The sequence below is a fragment of the Anoplopoma fimbria genome, chromosome 17 (genome assembly GCF_027596085.1).
Source record: "Anoplopoma fimbria isolate UVic2021 breed Golden Eagle Sablefish chromosome 17, Afim_UVic_2022, whole genome shotgun sequence".
NCBI classification, from domain to species: Eukaryota; Metazoa; Chordata; class Actinopteri; order Perciformes; family Anoplopomatidae; genus Anoplopoma; species Anoplopoma fimbria.
This window is the reverse complement of record NC_072465.1, coordinates 29,886,854-29,906,212: the sequence shown is the minus strand read 5'-3', so window position 1 is coordinate 29,906,212 and position 19,359 is coordinate 29,886,854. Positions and strand designations below refer to the sequence as shown.

The 19,359-nt window shown below is 37.2% G+C and overlaps 1 protein-coding gene across 1 annotated transcript in view; it reads right to left on the bottom strand.

The window, feature by feature from the left end:
* Positions 1 to 1,286: 1,286 nt before the first annotated feature.
* si:dkey-49n23.1 (semaphorin-3D) overlaps positions 1,287 to 19,359 on the bottom strand; it is a 78,758-nt gene continuing 60,685 nt past the window's right edge. The window contains exons 8-19 of the mRNA XM_054616362.1: positions 19,106 to 19,234; positions 18,764 to 18,906; positions 18,531 to 18,645; positions 17,860 to 17,929; positions 16,509 to 16,653; positions 14,052 to 14,274; positions 10,674 to 10,762; positions 8,459 to 8,500; positions 7,506 to 7,663; positions 5,549 to 5,613; positions 4,355 to 4,496; positions 1,287 to 3,449 (exon numbers count right to left, since the gene is read on the bottom strand). Of these exons, the coding sequence (XP_054472337.1) occupies positions 2,957 to 3,449; positions 4,355 to 4,496; positions 5,549 to 5,613; positions 7,506 to 7,663; positions 8,459 to 8,500; positions 10,674 to 10,762; positions 14,052 to 14,274; positions 16,509 to 16,653; positions 17,860 to 17,929; positions 18,531 to 18,645; positions 18,764 to 18,906; positions 19,106 to 19,234 (1,814 nt within the window). The 3' untranslated portion in view covers positions 1,287 to 2,956. The remainder of the gene's footprint in view (positions 3,450 to 4,354; positions 4,497 to 5,548; positions 5,614 to 7,505; positions 7,664 to 8,458; positions 8,501 to 10,673; positions 10,763 to 14,051; positions 14,275 to 16,508; positions 16,654 to 17,859; positions 17,930 to 18,530; positions 18,646 to 18,763; positions 18,907 to 19,105; positions 19,235 to 19,359) is intronic.

Sequence of the window (19,359 nt, the reverse complement as noted above, 5' to 3'; positions counted from 1 at the left end):
AAAAAAATAAAATACAAAATGATATAAAAAATAAAATTATACAAAATAATAAAAATTATATAAAAAATAAAATACAATTAAATACAAATACAAAATTATATATTATGATATAAAATTATATAAAATATAAATATATATAATAAAATAAAATAAAACAAATACAAATACAAAATGATATAAAATGGTATAAAATTAAATAAAATAAAATACAAAATAATATAATAAAATTAAATAAAATACAAATACAAAATGATATAAAGTTATATAAAATGATATAAAATAAAATACAATTAAATACAAATACAAAATTATATATTATGATACAAAACGATATAAAATGATATAAAATAAAATATAAATAATATAATAAAATAAAAAATTAAAACAAATGATATAAAAACAAATACAAAATTATATAAAATTATATAAAATAAAATACAAAATAATATAATAAAATTATATAAAAATATGCTTTCAATCGTTTTACTAATACATCTATTCCAAAATGTATTTTATTTTTTATTATACTTTTATTTGACCAGGAAAAGTTTCCAGGGAAGATGGCAGCATATCTACTCCTACAACTGTAGAAAGGTACCCGTTCTCAATAATAATAATAATAATAATTATAATAATCTCTGTAATCTTTGTCAATAAATACCGTGAACTTTTGGCTTGTCCACTATCTCCACTATGACTTTGCTTTTTTCCATCCCTGATAATCCTAACCTCCATGCAGCCGCTCAGAAAATGTATCCTGTCCTCCAACATATTCTCTGCATACCTTCAACACATTTTGCTTTAATGTGCATTGTGAGGTTTTGTCTTATTCTTAAATATGTCGATATGACTTCCAAGGAAGGAATATAAATATTGTCACTGTTTATTTATTCAACAGACTGAGACATTTCTTTGTTGTCTGACTCAGTTCGATAATAAACATAAATAGTTAAAAACTGCATGTTAGACACACATAAATGTTTTTTCCAACAGCATCTCCTATCCTGCCCAAACTTTCAAACAAATGTGCAATACTTTGTAAGTTGAGTATCAACCTCCGCCACCCCTCAAATTCAACCAGACTAAACTTATTAAAAAATACATCAATAGTATTACCCTCTTATGGTATTAAAAAATCAATTAATTGTGTGTTATTCTACCTTTGGAAAATAAAAGAAAGCACAATGTGATTAAAAAATTATAAAACCCTTGAATGTTTTTTATTCTTTATTTTACAACATCTTGTGGTTTATTCACAAACAGACACTTTCTTTCCATCTCAAATCTTATTAAAATTGAAAAAAGTTTTTATTTTGCTTATGAGAAACACACGAGTTCATATAAACATTGAGAAAATACAGAATCTAGAATACAAAGAAAGAAAACTATCAAAAATAGAGTTCTTTAATACACATGAGTAACACATAAGCTATACATTGTGTATTTTCAGGCAAGGTCCATTTCATGTGTGCGTTTCCACTGAGGCTTTTATTCACTCTGTAAATATGAAGTAGATCTAATCTGTGTAGATTACGTCTCAAAACAAACATAAATACAAGTCAAACATTTTATGTTTAAACACAGTTACATGTGAAGCAGTACATCGGCAAACACTTTTCTTGTTCTGTCATTAATTTATACTGTTTATATATATATAGTTTACATATTTCTGTCGGCATTGTGCGTGAGATCCTGATATAGTTTCACCTCTATGTCCGTCCATTATTTACTATCTGGTGCCATTTTCTGAATAGATATTTTGGACAGAAAAATACTTATTGAAGTGTGGATATTTGTAAATTCAAAACATTAAAGTAAAAGTAAATAGTCTGACGAGGTTTCCTCCTTTAGCCCACTCGTCTGAAACACTAAAAGTTCTATATTTAGTTGTGAAGTTTTGAAGTGATGTTGTATGCGATACTTATCCAGAAGCTGTGTATTACTACAGTAGACGGTGGAGGCTCCTAGTTTTGAAAAGCAGGCAGGAGTACAGTATGGAATCTATGCTCTCTTCAAACTCACCAAACTCCATTCAGAAAAATAGTAAATTTACCTCATGGACCACAGGAGTTGTTGGTCTACAGCTGACTCCACCAGTTAGTTAGTTCATGCTATTATGTGACTTTGGTGAATCTGAATTAATCCTTTAAAACACCAAAGTCACACAACAACAAAAAACAAATACAGATGGAGGCAACAGTAAACCAGCCACTCCTGTGTTCTAAGAGATAAAATGTCTTTGAAGAGAGCTTCAGCTCCCGTCATAAAGGTCTGTGTGACAGCAAAGTAGAGGTTTAAATATTCTAAATAAAGTGTACTCTTGAACTGATATTGATTCTTTTAGGTGTCTTAAATACGTCCACAGCAGTACTTTACTTTACTCCATCTACTGCAGTAATATAGTGACGATAGAGAAGTACCTCACACAACCACACTTCTAAACATCACAACTATCCCTTTAAACTCTGAACAGTTTTTGGCATCGCTAAGCTAATTAGCTGAGACACAACAAATGGTAGATTGTACTTGACAGATAATAAGATGACGTTATGTAAACTGAAATATGATCAGATGCATCATTTCCCTTTTAACCACGTCTTTTTGTGTCTGATGAGGTGGACAGATAATACAGTATATTGTCTTGTAACTATTCTCTGTTATATTTAACATAACATATTTTTGGATTCTGTGTCATGAGCTGATTTATATTTTTTATTTACCTGACGCCACAAAAAACAATAATGCATATTTCTAATAATATAAATTCAGAGACAAAAGACATTTTTCTACATATCAATTTTAGTTCAGATGCCAAAATATTCAGGATGAGGACATACTAATGTCTTATTTTAGTTTTTAATGGCATTATTTGCTCAAAAAGCAAACATTGTAGAGGAAACGTCTCCTAGTTCAGGATCTGAAGTCCATCAGCAGTCTCTCTTAAGTCCTCCACCGACTAGAGCGGAGTCTCCGGAGGGTTGTTCCTCCTCACCCGAGCTTTCCTGCTCTCCTGTTTCAGCTTCAGAGTGCGAAGCTTCTGCTGCCGGCGTTTCTCTCGGTACCACAGCTGCTCGCAGTACTCGTCCACGCTCAGGCTGTTGGTCCCGACCATCTGCAGGTCTTTGTAGCTCTTCAGAGGCAGCCAGGAGTTCCTGTGGCCCGCAGATTGAACCGGTAGATGGTGGTTGGGTCCGGACTGGCCGAGGAACCCGGCGACCCCGAGGGCCACGGGGCCCGGCTGGTTGGGGCCGAGGCTCTGCTGGTGTCGGGGTTGGAGGCTGTGGGTGGGGATGATGTGGATCCGGTACCGGGCCAGGACCTGGCTGTAGGAGTGCTCGTGGCTGGCGCAGGTGTAGAGGCCCGAGTCAGCCAGCTCCAGGCGTTGAACCAGCAACCCTCGCTTCATGTGGAGGGAGCGCTCATCTTCGGACAGAGAGAGAGAGAGAGACAGAGAGAGAGAGAGAGAGAGAGACAGAGACAGAGAGACAGAGAGAGAGAGAGAGAGACAGAGAGAGAGAGACAGAGAGAGAGACAGAGAGAGAGAGAGAGAGACAGAGAGAGAGAGACAGAGAGAGAGAGACAGAGAGAGAGAGAGAGAGAGGATGGAGATGAGAAGGTTTACTTAGAGTCAGCATTGATCCAGCTGAGGGGCCCGTCTAGAGGGGTCAGGGGCCCCGGGACCAGATCCTCAGTTTGACTGTAGGACCTTTTTATGTGTTGTTGGCATTCATTTGTTTTACTTATAATAAGTATTGTTTAATTACTCTAGATGTTTGCTTATTGTGATTAGATTTTTTTAAAGATTTAGCTTTTTTTCTTTTATAATAACTTTGTTTATATAGCATCTTTAAAAACAAAGTTTACAAATAGAATTGACAGGCAAGGTGAGGTGGGATTCATTTGCATTTAAACATGATTCATGGTGGATAATTCTCAGGAAAAAAAACCTCTTATATATAAAAAAGAGGGTTTTTTTTCCTGAGAATGATCCACATTACATCATGTGTTTAAATGCAAATGAATCATTTGTAAACTGGAATTGACAGAAAGATCACCAGCGAGGCCCAACAAAGGTAAACTGAGGAAACATTTAAACTCTGATAAAACAGAACGATAGATGAAACAATAAAACCAATCGTTACTTTAAGAACAAACTAAGAAATGATGTGAAAACAATTAAAAATCAAGACCACAAAAAAGCCAGTCTGTAAAAATGGGTTTTAAGAAGTGATTTAAAATCCTCCTCAGGCCGGTGTCAGAAACTATTTAAATACTCCTTGAGAAAGAAATGAGAGATATTCTCACCGACTGATGTTTGAATAAGTTCTAAAGGTTTTCTTGTGTTTTCACCTCTCTGTGTGTCTGGCTGAGCGTCTGGCTCTCCGTCAGCTGCACCGTCCACCTGACCTCGGCCTGAGGTGAGCGAGGAACGCACTCCAGGAAGGTGGAGTTCCCCTCCACGCCGTACACCGACCTCACCTCCACGGACTCCGGATCTGATGAGCAACAAGGGGGGAAGAAAAACAGAAATATGATGCATAATAACAGTAAAATTTATTAAGTTTATAGAGTGTTTATAGTGTTTTTGTGCCAAGACAGTTGAAAAAGTGAGAAAACATTATGTGAAATGGGGTTAAAATAATGGGAATATTCAGTGTATCTATAATTCCTTTGATACTTAACAGGCAGAGAAACAATCAAGAATTATAATTTTTTTTACATTTATAGAACATCTGATCCTCTTTGTTTATTGTAATAATCATCACTGAGTCCAGTTTATCTGGGAATCAGAGAAACCTGCAGTTACTCAGAACAACCTCTAGAGGGCGCCCTACATCTGACTGCAGAACAGAAACATCATTGAAGTTTTTTAACAGTATATACCAGTGAGTAATGTATTTATTTTTTATTATGGTAGTTCAGCTTTAGTAATTGAGTATTTTTGCAAAAACAAAGTATGAAAATTTGAAAAAAAGTGACTCTCACTCTTTCAAAATGACTGATTGTAGTTGCTCTGTTAAAATTAATAAATAAATGTCTAAGTGTATTGTGTTTGCAGTTAATGTACAAAAAAACATATATAAATGTTTTATACTAACATTGAACTATACTATAATGTCAGATGTCAATTAATCAGTCAATTAAAATAAAAAAATACACTTCAGAATGTTTTTCAAAAATGTTATAGTTATTTTATTTGTTGTTTTATTTGGTGTCCACAAAGCAGTTTATTACCAACCACTATCTATTTAGATTTTTTGCAGTTGTGAACAGCTGTTTCTTTTCATTTCAATAAATTTTTTTACTGGTTTCCATCTGAAATTTGTGACATTTCCAATGTGAACACACTGACAGTCGGCTCCCTTTTGGACATTCTACCCTTTAATCACATGCATTTCATGCAGATCTCTTATGTGACTCAATCACAGAGTGTGTGTGAGAGAGTGTGTGAGAGAGTGTGTGTTTGTGTTTGTGTGTGAGCACTTTATGTCACTGAACATTTCAAACAGAGACGGTTTATTCAACATCAGATGGAGGAAATCCTTACCGTCCTCTGTGATTGGGCACTGACTCCGGGGGTCTCCGTACTTCACATCCTGTCTCCTCGCCCGCCTGACACACACACACACACACACACACACACACACACACACACACACACACACACACACACACACACACACACACACACACACATTTATAATATGTAAGTTAAATATAAGCTTTTAATTGGATGTACTGTGTTGTCTTAGCACAAAACTTGTTTTAATAACTTATAATTTTGACCATGATTCTCCTATTTAATGTCTGTATTGTACTATGATGTACAAAAACATGCTTAAATATTAATAATGACTGTGACTGTGAGAACACTGAAGTAGACTAATCGGTCAAAGAGCAGCTGACAGCAGCAGATGATGCTGTTTCCTTCAGATGGAGTCGTATCAGAGCATTAAGTCCTCGTCCTCTCTGTTGTTTCTGGGCGGCTGCCGGCTGCTCGGGGTGAACAAACATGGAGCTACTGTGATTATGAATGAGGAAACACGGAGCAGCTACAGGCTATGAAAATACAGAGTGTTGTTGCAGCCGTGGTAAAGAGTGTTGTCATGTCTCCATCTCCGTCTATCCACCCATCTCTGTCGCTTTATGACCCGGGCTCCTTTCTTCACGTCCTCCAGACTGAAACAGATCTAAAGGTCTCGCTGACTATTTATTTCTCTCCATTAGTCTTCACATTTGTTCTCTTTCTCTTCAGAGCGTGTTGGTTCATTTTTCTTTATCATGAATCATCTACTGAGTGAAACAAAGCTGATTGTCCTAAAGACTCCTGATAGGCCCCGATGTTAGAATCCCACAAGACTTCCAGTCATTTGTACAAAGAAACACAACATGTATTCATATGTCAACCCAGTCACCGGGAAAATATGTTTCCATTGTACGTTTCATCAAACCACGGGTACGTTGAATGTCAACGCTTTCATTCAGAGAAAGTGACATATTAAGATGAGCAAAGTGTTATTGAAAGTTACATGGTATAATAATGTGTAAAACAAACCAAGATAGTCCACTAAGGGCAGGTGGGCGTTGTTACGCTACGTTGTTACGCTACGTTGTTACGCTACGTTGTTAGGCTACATTGTTACGCTACATTGTTACGTTACATTGTTAGGCTACATTGTTAGGCTACATTGTTACGCTACATTGTTACGCTACATTGTTACGTTACATTGTTACGCTACATTGTTACGCTACATTGTTACGCTACATTGTTACACTACATTGTTACGTTACATTGTTACGTTACATTGTTACGCTACATTGTTACGCTACATTGTTACGTTACATTGTTAGGCTACATTGTTACGTTACATTGTTACGTTACATTGTTACGCTACATTGTTACGCTACATTGTTTACATTGTTACGTTACATTGTTAGGCTACATTGTTACGCTACATTGTTACGTTACATTGTTAGGCTACATTGTTAGCTACATTGCTACATTGTTACTACATTGCTACATTGTTAGGCTACATTGTTACGCTACATTGTTACGCTACATTGTTAGGCTACATTGTTAGGCTACATTGTTAGGCTACATTGTTAGGCTACATTGTTACGCTACATTGTTACATTGTTACGCTACATTGTTAGGCTACTCTGTTAGGCTACATTGTTACGCTACATTGTTACACTACATTGTTAGGCTACATTGTTACGTTACTCTGTTAGGCTACATTGTTACATTGGCTACATTGTGAAAATATCACACATTGGTATCAGCTAAATCTAAAAATATACATATATATATATAAAATATAAAAAATATATATATAAAATATATAAATATATATATATATATAAAATATATAAATATATATATATAAAATATATAAATATATATATATATATTTAACACTCCCATTTGCTGCCCAGTGTTGAGGGCCTGGATGGGGACACATATTAAAACCAGTAACTGATCCTGGTCCTCTGGTCCTCTGTACCTCCTGCTGGTGGGGAAGTATCTGGAGCAGGTCTGGCCGTCCCAGGAGCAGTAGGGGTCTCTGGCCAGGCAGCACTCGGCACAGTCGGCCCCGTACAGCTCACACCTCTGGAGCCCCAGCTGGACCACGCCGAGCTCACTGGACACGTACAGCTGTTGCTGCTGAGACAGAAACAAGTGGAGGTGAGAGAAACAAGAAGGGAGGTGAGACAGAAACAAGAAGGGAGGTGAGACAGAAACAAGAAGGGAGGTGAGACAGAAACAAGAAGGGAGGTGAGACAGAAACAAGAAGGGAGGTGAGACAGAAACAAGAAGGGAGGTGAGACAGAAACAAGAAGGGAGGTGAGACAGGACGACAGAGAGGCAGCAACTTCAACAGAAATATAGTCACATCTACCATTAAAACATAATTTTCTATCTGTTAGTATCAAAACAACAAATGTATTTTCATACAATTTGTGAATACATGAATATAAAGTTATCTAAGGAGACGAATCGTTTTTTTAAGGTTATTTCTTTAGGTGTCTTTATATTCCTTTGTTTATAATTTTATGGAACAAGAGTTTACTCTTATAAGTCATAACCACAGTTACTCTCACATTTTCTTTAATAAATTAACATTGTTTTCATCAGATCTACGGTTTACTGGTCACTGAATATAAAAAGGGTTTCTGTTTAAACTTGTCAACTTTTTATAAAAGTCAGAAGACAGAGAGGCTGACAGACTGATAGAGAGAGAGAGCGAGAGAGACAGACAGACAGATAGATAATAATAATAATAATATAATAATAATAATAATATTATAATACTTTAATTTTATATAGCGCTTTGGTACTCAAAGACGCTTTACATAGGGCAAGACAAACAAAACAAAAAAGAACACAAAGGAGCAAACACAACAAACAAACAGAACATTTTAGTAAAAAAGAAAAGTGGTAGACAGATAGACCTACTCTCTTGGTAGACAGCTCCATGCTCAGGATTGGAGTGGGACTCTGCAGGACAAAAATGAAAAAGCATGAATTTAGAAACCTGCTGCATCAAACAAAAACATAAAACAACTCTTATACATTCAGTATAATGATATTTAATCATATATACAAATGTTTCTGATGATGTGATTTCATTTACAGTAGAAGAATCATGAATAAATCTGACAAAATCATAACGTTTAAGAGTGATCAGGTGAATTTGCCTTCTACCACAAGAGCTTTGTGTTAGAGACAGATGTGTTTGTAATTTGTACAATATTCTGTACAAAAAGCATAGAAGCACTATTACTGTTCATTCATAATCATGAAGCCATCATGAATATCTATGAAAGCTGGTTTTATACTGTGAACGGAGGAAACACCTTTCAACATAAAACCACGGTGACTGTGAGTCAGCTGAGATAACGTAACACCCACACAAAGACATCTTCAACACACCTGATATTTGAGGAATGCCTCAGTTTAACGTTACGTTTAAAGGTCGGGTCAGCTCCAAAGATTAGAAATCTAATGAGCCTCTTTCTTCTCCAGAGGGCCTAAATGACCCCACTGCTCCATTTTTCTAGCTCACTGACTTGTTTCAGCAGTTCACAAAGGGAGGCGGTGACCCCTGACCCCTGAGGAGGAGGCTCAGATTATAATAGAGTTCTGACCGCCGTTCAAGAAGCCTCCTCTTCAGGCCGCAAATGAAGAAAGAAAGAGTTTGTCGTGTGGACGCCTTGCTGCTGGAAATGACTGACTTCCTGTTTTAATCTCAGTTAAACGTAAACAGACGTCGTGCGTCTGGTTTCCTGTTTGTTTGTAATTGTTTTTTACGTCTTTCTTCCTTCCTTTCACCTGTGCTCCCTTTTAAAGCCTCATATCCGCCATTTGGTTTTTCCTTTTATTTCCTCTCCTCTCCTCCTTCTTCTATCTCTATTCCTGTCCTCCTCTCTCCCCTCGCTCCTCTTCCCTATTAGCTTATTGACACAGAGGACCTTGGGAAATATGCGCCCTGCTATCTGTTTTTTATGTTTAGCAGAGTTATTCCAGACAAATATGTTCCGCTGGAAACTACATGAAAAACATCATGCAGCAGATCACATGGTGCAGAGCTGGCAGACACAAAAAACAAGCTCCGAGGTCTCAGCCATACAAGTCCTGTGAGGCTTCATGTTGGGAACCCAAAATGAGTATCTGCATATCAGTGAGTCATCCTGTGTTACCTTGAATTCTTTAAGAAAACCTTCTCGTGTTCTTCCACGGTGAACGAAGAATAAAAAAAAGATGGAGAAAGGTTGTGATGAATTGAAGTAAATGGGGGCGGCGTTTAAAAACAGCAAAAACTATATGAAAACATCTGTATCCAGTATCCAGTGCTTCAAATAGTAAAGTTTTAGTTCAGATGCATGTGTTTGTGAAGTAGTGAGCATACCACTGGATAAATGAGCCATGGGGTTTTTATCATTTCCAGATTTTGGATGAGGAGCCACCAGACTTTGTGCCTCCTCATCTTAGTCCCTCACATAGGAGATGCAAGAAAAGGAGGCGATGAGTTGATGCAAAAGTATTTTAACAAATTCCTCATTTTAAAGTGACGTCAATTTAAAAAAATGTGTGTCACAGCTGCATCATCTGTCCATTGTTATGCTTCAAGATGAAGCGCCGGGATTGACTTCCGGGTAACTAGACAGAGGATCCAGGAGCGAGAAAATCAGGGAAATTAGAAAGAACCTTTGGATTATTCTGCACCAGCATGTGTGAGAGTTTGAACAGATGATTTCATATAGTTCTCCTCGGCGCTGGATCACGCGGTGATTTGTGATTTTGGGGCCATACAAATAAAATGGAATTGTATTGAATCAGCTGACCAGGTTCACCCGGTGGTGCCAGTCCTGTTTCTGTTTTAAAGTTGTTAAAAGCGGCCTCCATTTAATTCAATTCATTAAGACTTTTCTCTGTTTTTTGATTCTTCGTTCAACGAGAGAAACACAACGTTTTCTTCAAGAATTCAAGGTAACACAGGATGAGGACATTTTGAGGGTGAAGTTATGTCTTTAAAGGTTCTGTGTGATAATCTGAATAGAAGAAATATGAAAACAAGCACTGATAAGATATGTTCCAGAGTGCTTTGTTTAACGTGGATTTACTGCATGAAGAAATATGTCAGTAAACTATATTTATTTTATTATCTCACTTGAAAGACAGTCAGCTCCTCCAGAATGATCTCCTCCGTGTCCCAGCTGTCTTTGATGACCGACACCACCTTCACCACCTTCCCATCATCTGAGACAAAACAACAGAAAGAACGTTTACTTCATACGTCACACAATAGTTATAATCTGCTGACTCTAAATGGAGCATCATTTACTAAATGAACATCATGCTGTATTGAAGAAGACTTGAAACTAGAGATTGAGACCATAAACTCATGTTTACAATGTTTACTGAGGGAATAAATCAAGAGAGAAGTAGAGTCATTTTCTCATAGACTTCTATACAACCAGAGGAGTCGCCCCCTGGTGGACAGGTGAGAGAATGCAGCTTTAAGACTCTTCATCAAGCACACACACACACACACACACACACACACACACACACACACACACACACACACACACACACACACACACACACACACACACACACACACACACACACACAGAGACATAATGTCAGGATGCTCCCAGGAAACCTCACAAACATCACAGATCTCTTTGTGGGAAATGTGTGTGTGTGAAACTAAATGTGAATACCAGACTGAGAACATTGCATGCTTTTGTGTTGTGTGTGTGTGTGTGTGTGTGTGTGTGTGTGTGTGTGTGTGTGTGTGTGTGTGTGTGTGTGTGTGTGTGTGTGTGTGTGTGTGTCCACAGATGAGTCTGACCCTACATGGACTAATGATGCAGCTAGATGTCTCTGATTATCTGAGAACTTCTTGAGAAGATGAAATCTGCTCATTTTGTGTTTGAGTTTCTCAAAATAAAATAGAGACCAAACAGTGTGAGTCAGCTCAAGTTTGAAGAGTTTGGACTAGAAAATGATGATAAGATGTCTGTGTACTGTAAACGTTCATTATTAAATATATAAAGGATAGAGTCAAAGTGTGTCTCAAAGACGATGAAGAAGTGAGGCGGTGTAATCCTCTCTCACCGCTCTCTCTCTCTTTCTCCTTTACACTTTCATGTATTTCATGCTGATCACATTTACATGTTTAAAATACGTGTTTAATTATTCATTATTCTTCTAAACATGCAGTACCTCTTCAGTTTTGGACTACAAATATTCCTAATAGTATTTGTCTTTCAGTGAGTTGTATAAATGATTGAGGACAAGTAATAATCTTCAGCAATATTGTATTGTATATTAATTCTTGAGTTTTCTTTTTAGTTGTGGGGAATTAAAAGCAAAAGTAGAAGATTTTATTACCCTTTGTAAATTAAGGGTAACATGCTGGTATATACTGTTAAATACTGTAAAACCCAGCTGTTCTACTGTTATCAAATATATGATAAGATACCATTGAAATAAATTACAATAGATGCACCTTAAAATAACAGTAAATGACAGGGGTCTGCTGTATTTTACCGTTATTTTACAGTGAAATTGTTTAAATCGATGTTGACTTAATAAAGCATCTTCCTGGGATTAAGGACAATTTAACTAATGTGACAGTTATTCTCTACTTTAATTTCCTTGTTAGTATACTTCTCATCATTTTTATTCAGTCAGTAATACTTTTCTACTGAGTCACACAGAGTTAAAGTTCAAAGAGCTCAGGGATGTTAACGGACGGCTGAGAGTTTTCTTTTAAATTATTAACTCTCTAACTTCCTGTGAAGCTCCAGGCTGCAGCTGCAGCAGCGTGAAGGTCATCAGGTTCTGACTCATAATGAGAGGGTCAGTTTTGACCTTGTGTTTGGTTAATATTTAGGACCTAGAGGTCGGGGTTCGTCGCCATGGAAACCTCAGATACTCATAGATCAGATACTCTGCATACCAAACACCAGAAGACCTGCTGGTGGTTTAAGGCCATGAACAGCTCTAGAAGAGGTCACAAGAACCTTGAACTGGATTCTGAATTTTTGGAGAACCTGGTCTGAAGTTTAGCAGCAGCGTTTTGGGCAGCTCGTTAAATTACGTCTCCTACAATCAGGAATTTTGGAAGTAGAATCGGTCGATTAAGATCACTGAGTCTATTTAAAAAAAACAAAAATTGAATTTTTTAAAACTTTATTTATTTACTCCTTTTGGTATTGTGTTGTATTTTGCAATGGTGTCAGTATTCTTTATTTTACAGTTAATTGATCACAAGAATTTCCTTCCAGATTTATAAAGTTCTAAAGTATTAAATTAACTATTCTTAACAACATTATATATAGAAAGCTGAAGGTATGACGTATTTTTGTAGTCCAACAGGAAGTTAGCGTCACTGGTTCCTTCCAGTGGGATTCTTCTGTTGGATTTTTGGATCATTGCAGAAAATAATAATCTCTGTGGTTTATGATATTTACGACGAGAGACGCTGAGAGGAATCCACTCAGAGGAGATGAACGGAGGAGAGGGAGCACCTCTGAACCCTTCAGGCTGTCAGCATCCATCACACACACACACACACACACACACACACACACACACACACACACACACACACACACACACACACACACACACACACACACACACACACACACACACACACACACCCTCTGCTTTGGGTTGAAAACATTAAACGTCTCAGTTTGAGGAGTTAATGAGTGAATGCAGGATGTTTACACTCATCCTCAGTGAAACGTTGATCATGTGGTTCGGTTAAAAACACTTTGTGCTTCTCGTGTATCGACATAAAGCTCAAGTCAATAATTATTTTGTCTGTATATATAATATTTTAGTTATTGTGGATTTTTTACTTATTTATTTATTATTATTTACTGTGTAATTACTTATTCACTTATTTATAATACTTGTTTTGATCTTGTTTTTTACTTTTGTCTCTCTTTCCTCTCTGCTGCTGTAATCCTGCAAATGTACCTGCTGTGGGACTAATACAGGATTATCTATTTTATCTTATCTTAAGTCTCTATTTAAACAGAAATAATAATTACCTGTTGATTTAATAAACTGTTCTCAAAGTTTTTCCTGTTCAGTATAGTCAATATGAATAAATAACACTCTGGTGTTAGTATCACTTCTTATACACTTTATATTTTTACTCTTATTTTAATTTCTTCATTGTTGTATTTTACTTTTTATATTTTAAGTTGAATATTTTAAACGTTATTTATTTATTTATTTATGCTATCATGTTATATTTTGCAATTGTATCAGTATTTCTTCTTTTACATTTAATAATTGTTATTCCATTGTTCATATATATTTATATTTTTTTCTATTGCTTTTTTGTTATTCTTCTGTTCTAATCTTTAATGAAACTCTTGCACAAGAAATTCCTTCAGGATTAATAAAGTTCTATCATATTTGATCTTATCTTATCTCAGTAGATTCATAGATTTTTTAAAATCCTTCTCATTCTGTATTTAGATTTATTCCCCCCTCCCCCCCTCCTCCTCCTCACCTGTGCCCAGGTGTAGGACATCGTAGGGTCCGTCCTCGGCGTCCACCCGGTCCACCACGACCTTCTTCAGCCTGTAGGGTGCGTTGACCCGGGTCAGGATGGGTCTGCGGCCCAGAGGCAGGACCGGCTCCCACATCAGCTGGTGCTGCCGCATGAAGCTCACCACCTCGTCAGGGAAGTCCTGGGTGGACTTATGGAGAGCGTCGTACGTCTCGCTGGGACACTGAAATATTATGAGCGTGTTAAAATATGATGTTAAATAAAAAGGATGATTTTCACATTAACACCTGAGCATACACACACCTGGAGAAGGTCATCTGAGAGGTCACAAGGTCATTAAAGGGAGTAAAAACACATTTCTTAAATAAATGATTATTTTCTTTCGGATAGTTTCACCTCTTCGGGTCTCTAAAGGTAATAAACATTACTAATCTTATATTTGAAATGGTTTGAGAAGGAAAGTTCAGTGTTTTGTCAGCAACACATGTTCACATTAAATAGAAAACTGTGTCAGAGTCGCATGGAGACATTCGTTTGTTTTAAAGGACGCCGTGTAGAGCTTTGATTCTCTGCACAAACCTGATTGGACCGACCTGGTTGTGATTATTTTTCAAATTTTTCGGCTTGAATCGCGTTGATTTCTGCAGCTTTTCAGGTGCTGATCATTAGCTCGGCCCTTTTATTTTAAGTTTAGCAGGAATCCTTCTTACACATATTTAATAAGATAAGGCCTCATTTGTATATAATCAAACATACAATTTTTGAAAATACGTATTACTAAAAAAAAGTAAGTAATCAGCTTGGGAAGTCCCACGGTAATAAATCTTTTTGTTATTTATTTATTTCTTACCTATTTCTTTATTCCCACTTAAACACTCAAACCAGACAATTAAATATCAGATGAGAAACAACGAAGAAGTATGGGAAGAAGTGAGCAAAGAAAGGAGATGTGAGGAAGGAAAAAGAAAAGATGAGTCAGATGTTTCCTCTGAGGAGAAGATAATACGAGAAAGATGGGCGGAGGAAGAGTTAAGAGATAGATAAAGATACGATGAAGATCCGAGCTCTGATTGATGAACTGGATGAACGAGGACAGAAGAAAGTTAAAGATAATGAAGGACATGAAGTGGACAACATGGAGGACTTTACTTTGTGTGAGTCAGTGATCTCTGTGACGGATTCATTCTGCTTTAAATCAACCAAACACACTTCTTCTTCTTCTGCAGTCAACCACACTCAGTGAATTCCCCGTCGGGGGAGAATGAAATAACAGCCGACACGTTGATCCTCCTTGACGTGTTGAGGCTTCCCGACGTGTTGAGGCTTCCCAGAGGAGTTCACGGCTCAGGAGTTAAATCACGGAGGTTCTAGGTTCTCGCGGCTCCGACAGATTGTTTTCATTACGAGTTTCAGGAAACACTTTGTTCTCCACACGAACACAAATACCGTGCTGTCGTCAGCATATTGACAGAGAGTTATGGGCCGTGAACTTTAATAAGCATTGGATCCCTATTATCTTTAGTTTTATTATTCTATTATTATTTCCCTCTGTATTTGATATATTCTTTTGTATTGTCTTTATCTATATACATCTATATTAAATTTATTTTATTCTTACAGCTAAATTTTATTCGTCAGACTTCTGTCCTTCTGAGTGAGATCCTGCACAAAGAGGAGGTACGGAGAAATAAAAGGTTGATGATGAGGGCTATTTCTGTAGGAGAATAGTATGTTTGTATATGTGTGTATATCAGAATCAGAAAAACTGTATTGTTCCTCGGGGGGACATTGGTGCGTTACAGTGTCTCTTATTCATAAGCATAAAGAAATATAAGAAAGAAGGATGGATAAACATAGAAGAAAGGACTGTATATCTTAATATAATGCAAAACTCCTTCTATAAATATATAAATATATAAGGAGTTTTATCTGATATTTTTGGCATCATCAGTTTTGAGATATCTGCCTCTTAAATTTCTGCAGTAAAGGAGGTGAATGGAATTTAATCTTTGATGGTAAAGCCATAAAAAAAGAAAAACTACTGGAGACACAATGTTTAAAGTTAACGGGAGGTTCAGAGGATAATTATCTCCAAAACGTGAGATCAACCCATCTGCGTGACTTTATACCACTGGAGGTAAGTGAAAGAACATGTTTTTTTATGTGGGATTTGGTTGAAATGAAACTTTAAGGAACGATTAATTTACAAAACTCACCGTCATCAAAGTTTGACATTAGCTGGAAACGCTTACTGGGTGGAAACCTTTTAGTTTTCTCCTACTCTGAAGTTCACACTAGTCTGCAGCTCGCTGTGTGTTCTCAGAGTTAGAACCTTTAACCAAAATAATAAACCCTGAACTCCTCACATGTGTGGTTAGTTTTTATAGGATGTGATAGAAGAGTGTGTTTAGTAGGTTCTGGTTGTGAGAGCACTTCGGTGTCTGTGTGTGAACTCACGGTGCCAGGCCTCGGGTATGGGATGCGGCCCTTGTACTCCACCCAGCGGTAGTCAGGACCTTCTTTGTGGGCAAACGGTCCGTTGAAAGCAGCTCGGATGGACGCCATGGAGAACACACACACTGCCGAACCCGGAAATACAGAGCTGCAGGAGGAAGAGGGGGAGAGGCGGATTAACCCTGTGAACCTGGGATTGAAAAGCATGTTTTTTCTTTTTATTTATCACAGCCAGAAACTGTAAATTCATATTTTCATCTTTCTGCCTGTCCTCGAACACAAAGCAATGATTTTTCATCAAAAACATTTTATTCTACACGTCTCATTTAAAATCTCGCCGCAAATAAACCGTTTACTTTAACCAGATTCTGTAAAAAACATTAAATTCTGAGCTCCTCAGTGAAGCTATGAAGACATGATTGATTCACATGAGACCAACAGTCATGTGACAAAAAAATCTGTGAAACTTTAACTGAACTGATGCTGAACACAGAGCAGAGAGGAGAGGAGAGGGTGTTAAAATAAAAATAGCTCAAAATGTATAGCATGTAGAGGCTCCATTTTTTTCCAACATCAGTAACACTTTTGGCAACTTGGAAAAATGTTATATATATAGATTCTGTTTCCTGTTTTGCACTTTTTTTTGTATAATAAATTATCAAAGAAATTCAATTTGTATTTATTTTCTTTTAATCATTTTTTTTAGGATTTATGTCATTATAACTGTGTTATTCTGCCCAAAATAAAAAGAATTAAGTTTTCTCTACTTCTAGTCATGATTGTTCTGCTTTTATAGAGGAGCAGAACTTTTATATTACAGTGAAAAATGAGTCCATAGGAGCAAAAAACAGGAGCAAAAAAAATAAAATCAAAATACCCCAAAACTGCTTTTAAAAGCAAAGGAATTAGAGTGAAGCGGAAGAACAACCAATAAAATAAGTACTGGAAAATTGTAAAACAATAAAAGAAAGACATAAAGAGACAGAAAAGGAAAAGATAAAGAAGAGAAGAAGTAGAAGATATAAAACACTACAACAAGGAAGGATGAAATAGGAGGTAAAGAAAGGAAGGAAGGAGGGATGGGAGGAGATGAGTGAATCAGCAAAGGGAGGAGAGGTGGGGGTGTTTTATTACATCAGGGTTTCAATAACACCACCAGCTGGGCCTCTTCACCTCTGACCCTGACAACCACCAGCTGACCTCTGACCCTCCACGCCGCGGGGCGTGCACGAGGCAGCCTGTCTAAGAGCGTGCACGTGAGGGAGGATGAGATCCTGCTCTGCTGACGGTGTAACAATGCTTTCTTTCATCATGAAAACAAACTCTACCCAAACAAAGCTGGATGAACTCTCACCTGGACGTACTGAAGACGCCATAGACGGTCGGGTTTTGAGGGTCCTTCGTCTCCAGAACAAAGATGTCCTCTAGAAAAACACAGAAGCATCTTTTAATATAACATTGTGAGTCAGTTTCATTGATGTTAAACATTTTTTTTTGTTGTTATTATTATAATTATTATATTTTTTTAATTTAATTTAATTTTACTGAATTTAATTTTATTTTTAATTATTCATTTATCAATCTATTTATTTACTTATTTAATTATTTATCTATTAATTTATTTATTCCATCGAGCCATCATCAGTTAGCATAATTAACACCTCCTTTAGCACATTTATGTTTGTGGATATAGGTTCATCTGGATGCATGCATGAAGGTATTTATGCACATATAAATATTTGTGTTCATGCATGTGTGTGTGTATGTGTGTGCATATATGGATGGACATGAAATAAGGGTTCTCTTTTTCTATTTGTGAAATAATTGCTAATATGTAAATATATATAATTCATGAGTTTTACTGCAGTAAAAGTATATTTAAACTTTGTCTTTTTCTTTTTCTTCAAAGTTGAGAGAGAGAACAATAAAGTGAGGCAGGACCATGAAAGCAAAAGGGAGTTAGATGAGGAAACGAGGATGAGAGAAGAGGCAGACAGGAAGGAAGGAAAAGGAGGGAGGCGTTACCGAGCTCATTGAACTGTGTGTCGACTCCAGACGGACCGGGCACCGAACACACCAGTCTGGCTTTGAGGAAGGTGGTCCAACGGTTGATCAGACTCCTCTTTCCTCCTACGTCATTCTGGATTAAAGGACAAAGGTTGCATGTTAAAATCTACTGCTTGGCATTAAGCGTCCGGTCAGCAGGTTAGAAGATCTTGTCATGTGATCTGGAGGAAACTCTTTTCTGACTTCCACACCTTGCAGACTCGAGCCACGCGGCTGTAGACCCTCTTGTCCCACTGTCCGGCCTCCGTCGCACGCTCCTTGAAGAAGAAGTAGACCTTGTCGTCGTCCGGACTGTGGGTGTCGGGGATGGAGAAGGAGCCGATGAAGTCCGGCTCTGAGAGGGAGAGATTGATTGTGTGAGGACATGAATTAAACTCTCATATTCAGTCTCTGTGGTTGATCAGATGATCAATTTAGGATCAGAGGATAAAAAGAGAGGAAGGAAAATGTAAAAGAAAGACATAGATACATGTTTGGTGTTAACAAAATAAATCCACCAAAGCTGAACTCCTGCTGAAGGTGGAGCTTCTCACCGTTGAGCCAGTTGTGGTCGTACGCTTCAGTCCGGATGTAATGTTGACTGCTGCCATGAACAGACGTACGGAAGATCGCTGCGTTCGCTCCCATGAAGTCTACCGAGGTTCCTGCATACAGCTCACCGTCTGCAGAGAGAGAGAGGAAGAGGGAAGGAAGAGAGAAAGAAAGAAAAATGAAGAAACATAGATATAAATAAAGGGAGAAAGAAAAGAAAGAAATAGACAGAAAGTAAAAGATAGAAATATAGAGA